Here is a 5547-nt window from a genome sequence, read left to right as displayed (position 1 = left end):
TATCGTTTTTAATTTATTTTCTAATCGAACTTGACTTTAGGCAAAGTTAAACCTTAGGTGAACTTAGCTTTGCAGCGAAGTTGTCATCAGGCGAACTTAGCTTTGAAGCGAAGTTGTCATCAGGCGAACTTAGCTTTGAAGCGAAGTTGTCATCAGGCGAACTTAGCTTTGCAGGCGAAGTTCATCAGGCGAACTTAGCTTTGCAGGCGAAGTTGTCCAGCTGCAGGTACTGTTCGTTCTTAAATCCCTTAATCATCATCGTTTCTTAACCAAATAGCTCGATTTAGTATCCACGGAATCGTCTGACCAGCGTCTACAAACCCCAACCATCAAATCGACCTAACATCGATGTTTAAAGGGTGCGATTTAGGCATATAGGTTACGGGTTCTTTTATCACTCGATTAACCGGTCAAATCATAACCATTTTCAGTAAGTTTAGCTTTGTTGGATTCGTTTTTTTACCATACAAACACCGATCTATCATTTCTATACTAATTCGAACCTAAACGAACAAGTTCTCGATATAGACGTACCGTAAATGAGTCGAACTACGAACACGAGCTGGTCTTGTTGCTTTGGTTCGTCACGACGATCTAGCACCAACAAGCTCGGGTCCTCGCCTTTGGATCTTGGTTCGGGTCGTGTGTTTTGGGGTGTGTAGAGATTAGGATGGATAAATGGATGGAATGGAAAGGATTGGGGTAAGGGGTATTTATACTCCCCTAAGCCATGGACCGAAGGCCCATATTTCCTTTTGGTCCATATCTAATCCCATCTAATTATCCTACTAAGTCTTCATATTTTGCTATTATTATTATCGTTCCACTAACTCGTTTATTCCACCCGACAAAATAATATATTAAATATTACTTTAGAAATTTCGGAATGTTACAAAGAACTGGACAAAGACTGGAAGAAGAATCTTGCTAAATACACTGGTAAGAAGGAAGAGGATGTCAATAATAAAGACGGGGCTTCGAATATTGAAATGTGTACAACACTATCGTCTTTTTGGGAGTCAAAATTTGTGGAAACGAGTGTCGGTGAACATGAATCAGGTCCACAAATGACAACACCAAAAAACAAAAGGTGACGTTTAGTTTGACCAAATTTAACATTGACTCAGCAGATAAAACTCAAGACTTTGAAACACCACTGACACGAAGCAAGGGGGAAACAAGTTTTTCACGTTAGTCAGCACTCACCGAGTAACAAGTTAGTGTTTAATGAAGAAAGAACAAGATGACATAGATTCCTATCGCAAAACGTGCAGTGAATTCAAATCTTCAATTACAAAAGAGGAAAGTGGTGTGGCCGAGTGTATGTGTGCCGCGTATGATAATCACTGGTAAGTAATATTTGCTCTTAATAATGTGTTTGGTATTTTAAATATTGATATGTTTAGCATAAACACTGATCATTGCTTTGGATTAATGTAGGGATGTCGTATTTAGCACGGACCATGGCGTTAGCATTAGACGCGTGATTATGGAAACTTTGCGTCCCTGATGTGTGGGTTCATGTATCCGTGATGTCGGCGTGGGCAAGCATGTTAAACCATGAGGAATCCATTCGAGCGAAACACAACTCAGTGCATAGGCTGTATTGTTCATCTGTGATGTTGGTAAGTCAACTTACATTTTGTAATTAGATGCTAGGTAGTTGTACTACTTAAACAGTTTTGATGCATAAAACAACTCCCGGATCATTACGAGAAAGACGTGTCCACGAGAATATCACTATTCAGTGAGAATATGGATAAGATTTTGCGTATGCAACACTTAAAAAGCATTCATGGGGTGGAGTTGGTGTTAATACCGATAATATATGTTAAACACTACTATTTAATGTGTTTCACTTGAAGACGTGTCATATTCATATGATTGACCACATGGGGACGAGGGAGTTATTTAAGAGCAGATATAAAGGGTGGCCTGAAAAGATGGTATGTGATTTTTATGTTTTTCAATACTAAGGAATTTTAGAATTATAACATTATTCTGCGAATTTGTTTCAGAGGGAGACACTAGCGGGGTACTTAGCATTTGTAGAACACAACGGTGCGTCGAAGATGAGAAGCTCAAATATAACAAGAGTTCATGTACCGTGGAAAACTATATACAACTATGTTAACTGTGGAGTTTTTGTGATGAGACACATGGAGACTTTTAAAGGCTGAAACACAAAAGAGTGGCATATTGACTGTGGGCTCACTGAAGAGGTTGACAAACGTGGTTGGGTGTTACCGAAACAAAAGGAAGAGCTTGACGATCTTCGAAGGAAATAAGTAGCCAAGGTTCTACTTAGCGAAATCAACTTGTCGAAGGGTGTGATTGTAAACGATGTGATGGAGTATCAACAAATGCCAGCAGCGGAGAAAGAAAAGATGCAAAAGATGGCGGCGAAGAGAATGTTAGACATATTAAAACTCACTTGAAGTTGATTATCAGTTAGGTATAACGGGATATAAGGTTGTCAGTGTTTTGCTTTTCAGCGAACGATTTTTGATTGTTTTGTGTGTTTGTTTTGGTAAACTTGTTTTGTTGAAAGTGTTGATGGTTTAACAGTTTTAGTATGTTTTGATGGATGATTATGGATATGGTTGTAGACTTTTTTATGTTTTGGTCAACTTCTTTTGTTGAAAGTGTTGATTGTTTAAGGGTTTTAGTATGTTTTGATGTATAATGCTGGATATGGTTTGAGTATTTTTTCATGAATAATTTGTCACTCAGGTTGTGCAACCTTTTGGTTTGTAAAAAACACATCGTTGGTTTTGTTTTGTTAGTAGATGGATATTGTAATTGAAAGTGTAGATAAATGAAATTATTATCATAGATACCCAATGAGAAGATAGTGAGAAAAGAAAAATATGAGTTGGTACATATGATTGTGCAACCGTATTTGATATGATATAGTGTGTTAAAGAATTATAGGCATATAAAGTGAAAATAAGAAACAACCAGCTGTTGATAAAGTATCTGCAACAATTAAGGAAATAACACACAACCTAAAAGGCATAAATGTATTTGAATAATTACGATTTAGTAAGGACAATCGAGTCAGTGTCAAAAACTGATATGAATAAAAAGTGTAAATAAGAAAAAACTAACTACTCATAAAGAATCTCCTACCATTATGAAAATAACACACAACCAAAAATGATAAAGTATCCATAAACATCAAATCATCAATACTGTTAATCGGTGTCTGATGCAAAAAAAGTAAACATGAATCAATCAAACCATATTAACGTGTTTTGATAAAAACAAAGGAAATATTAAAAAAAATAGACAAGTAGGCTATTCTTCCATATTCTCATTATGTGACGAGCTCGGTCCGTCTGCTGAAGTGTTCTCGTTGATATGGTACTTGTGATGGTTACGGGCGTCATGACCAGGTTCGTGGCATATTCTACATGTCCTTGTGGGCTTATCCAGTTGACTTTGACCTATAGCTTGCTCGCGTAAAGACCTATAGCAAATTGGAAGCCCACATCCTTTATTCCTAACACCAATCGGAGCAGGAATATTGATTTGCTTTGGTTGGGTAACACTAGTTAGTTCAACAAACATGTCTCGCCGACTAGGTCTAGGGGCATCAAAAGTAACCTCATCAACGGTGGATTTGTATTGATTGATGTAGTCACAGTAATGTTGTAGCTTTTCCATATCAGTAACCAGCTTGTTTATAATACGATCATGAGCAATGTTTATATCTCGAACAACACGATAAACGTCGGTACTTTTGTCTATGTTGGGCTCATCAAATCCAATTGACCACATAGGGCTGTTATAGAAAACGTCTTTTGTCCACCTACGATTAATGTACTGCTTGGGAAATACCCTTATATCTAAAATGTGGAGCACCTTGAAAATGTGACGAATTAGTAAACCAAATTGCTCGAACCTCTTACAGCTGCAATACACAGTGACGTCTTCCTTTCGAATCATAACCTATCAAGAAACATAATTTATATTTAAGTAAGTTACAATACATAAACACACTACACAATAAATGTCATACTATATACCTCTTGAAAAGAAGCAGGTAGGTGTAGAAAGTCCCGAATATTGAACTTTAGATAATCATCAATAGGTAGGTAACTCAAGGAAGTGCAATTGTGAAGCGCTACTTGTATTTTCAATTGGACATAAATAAAATGGTTCGTGTGTAGATTTCAACAACTTGTTTCTCTAGTGCAAAGTTACTCCATGTTTCGGCTCTTTTGTACCTACAGTCATGATCTTTCTTGCGATGTTCGTGTCTTTGATGATCCAATGCAGTATCAAAATGTGCCAGGAACTCAACCAAAGTGCATCGTGGGTTACAAAACTTGCGAAAAAAATGGTTCTCGCTCTCTGATCGGGATGATGTACGCATTAGACCAGACATTGTTTCTTCACGATAGTATGCAGGTATCCATGATTGTCTAATGTGAAATATATCTTCCAGCCAATCGTGGTTGTTTAACTGAAGATTATTCATGATTGAAGCCCACTCCTTTTCGAAAAGTTCTGGTGTTATGGAGTCCATCCACAAAATATCACACAACCGAGTCTTGAAATTTATGGTGTTGCGAAGGTTGGATCCAACCTGGAAGAATACAATGAAAGAATGGTATACAACTAAACATTCGAAAAGGGATTCCCAAAGACATAATTTTGTTATACTTTCCCGGACAACTTATCCATAATATGCCACATGCACAGCCTATGCCTAGAATTAGGGAAAACGTCTTCAATTGCACGTTTCATGGTCGGGTCTTGGTCAGTTACAACAACTGATGGTTCATAACCGAAAGCCCTCTTAAAACACTTCAGCAACCAAATATAGGATTCGGCGGTTTGCGATCCAAGAAAAGCTGCAACAAGGGTAAAATTCTGATTATGGTTGTCAATCCCAGTAAACGAAACAAAAACCAAGTTATACCTGCACAAAAACAATAACTAATCAGTTTGTAAAATAGTATAATGGAATATAACAAAAATTAAGTGTTCCTGTGTTATTACTTGTTATGTCGATATGTTGCATCAAATGACACAACATCACCAAAAACATAGAAATTCATCTTCGCACGCTCGTCTGCCCAAAATAAACCCTTTAACGCGTCGTCAGGGCTAGAAAAATAGTCACATGAGAAATTAGGACAATAATCTTTCTTCGCCATAAGGCGCTGAACAGTCATCTCAGCATCGTAGTCTCTGATATATAAGTTGATATTTCTTTTATAGTTTTGCAATCAGACTTTATTGTGCCAACTTTATCGAAACCACCATACATGGTCCTCATTATGTTGAAAGCTTTAACTGGACCGATGTTAATGTTAGCAAGATCGTCTAACATCTTTTTATATGTGAACGTAATCTCCCGACAAGCAGTCAAGAAATGGATATCGTCTTCATCAACAAATGGATGATTGTGTGCTTCACCAAAATATTTCACCCTATACTTGCCTTTATCCGTTAAAGTTAACCTTATCTGTGCATCACAATTGGTTCTTTGAGAACCGTTCCTACGCTGTTTTTTCCTTTGAAATCTTCAGTTAG

The 5547-nt window shown here is 37.2% G+C and overlaps 1 protein-coding gene across 1 annotated transcript; it reads right to left on the bottom strand.

Moving 5' to 3' along the window:
- Positions 1-3300: 3300 nt before the first annotated feature.
- On the bottom strand, positions 3301-5168 carry LOC143590330 (protein FAR1-RELATED SEQUENCE 5-like). The gene is made up of 4 exons (XM_077070840.1): positions 5011-5168; positions 4672-4930; positions 4187-4594; positions 3301-3954 (listed from the first exon to the last, which is right to left on the bottom strand). The coding sequence occupies exons 1-4, from the start codon at positions 5166-5168 to the stop codon at positions 3301-3303; spliced, it is 1479 nt and encodes a 492-aa protein (XP_076926955.1).
- Positions 5169-5547: the final 379 nt, after the last annotated feature.

Source organism: Bidens hawaiensis, unplaced genomic scaffold (genome assembly GCF_021521415.1).
Source record: "Bidens hawaiensis isolate Kalapana, Puna unplaced genomic scaffold, B.hawaiensis_p1.1 tig00038479_1, whole genome shotgun sequence".
Classification (NCBI taxonomy): Eukaryota; Viridiplantae; Streptophyta; class Magnoliopsida; order Asterales; family Asteraceae; genus Bidens; species Bidens hawaiensis.
Note: the sequence above shows the minus strand (reverse complement) of the source record. Positions and strands in the feature narration are given on the sequence as shown.

What these genes read in the sequence shown, in the direction of transcription:
- LOC143590330 (XM_077070840.1), bottom strand. Translation starts at nt 5,168, where the DNA reads ATGGCGAAGAAAGATTATTGTCCTAATTTCTCATGTGACTATTTTTCT. An exon ending in GCAACATATCGACATAACAA is followed by an intron (nt 4,931 to 5,010) that starts GTAATAACACAG and finishes GTTTTTGTGCAG; the next exon opens with GTATAACTTGGTTTTTGTTT. An exon ending in TGGATAAGTTGTCCGGGAAA is followed by an intron (nt 4,595 to 4,671) that starts GTATAACAAAAT and finishes GTATTCTTCCAG; the next exon opens with GTTGGATCCAACCTTCGCAA.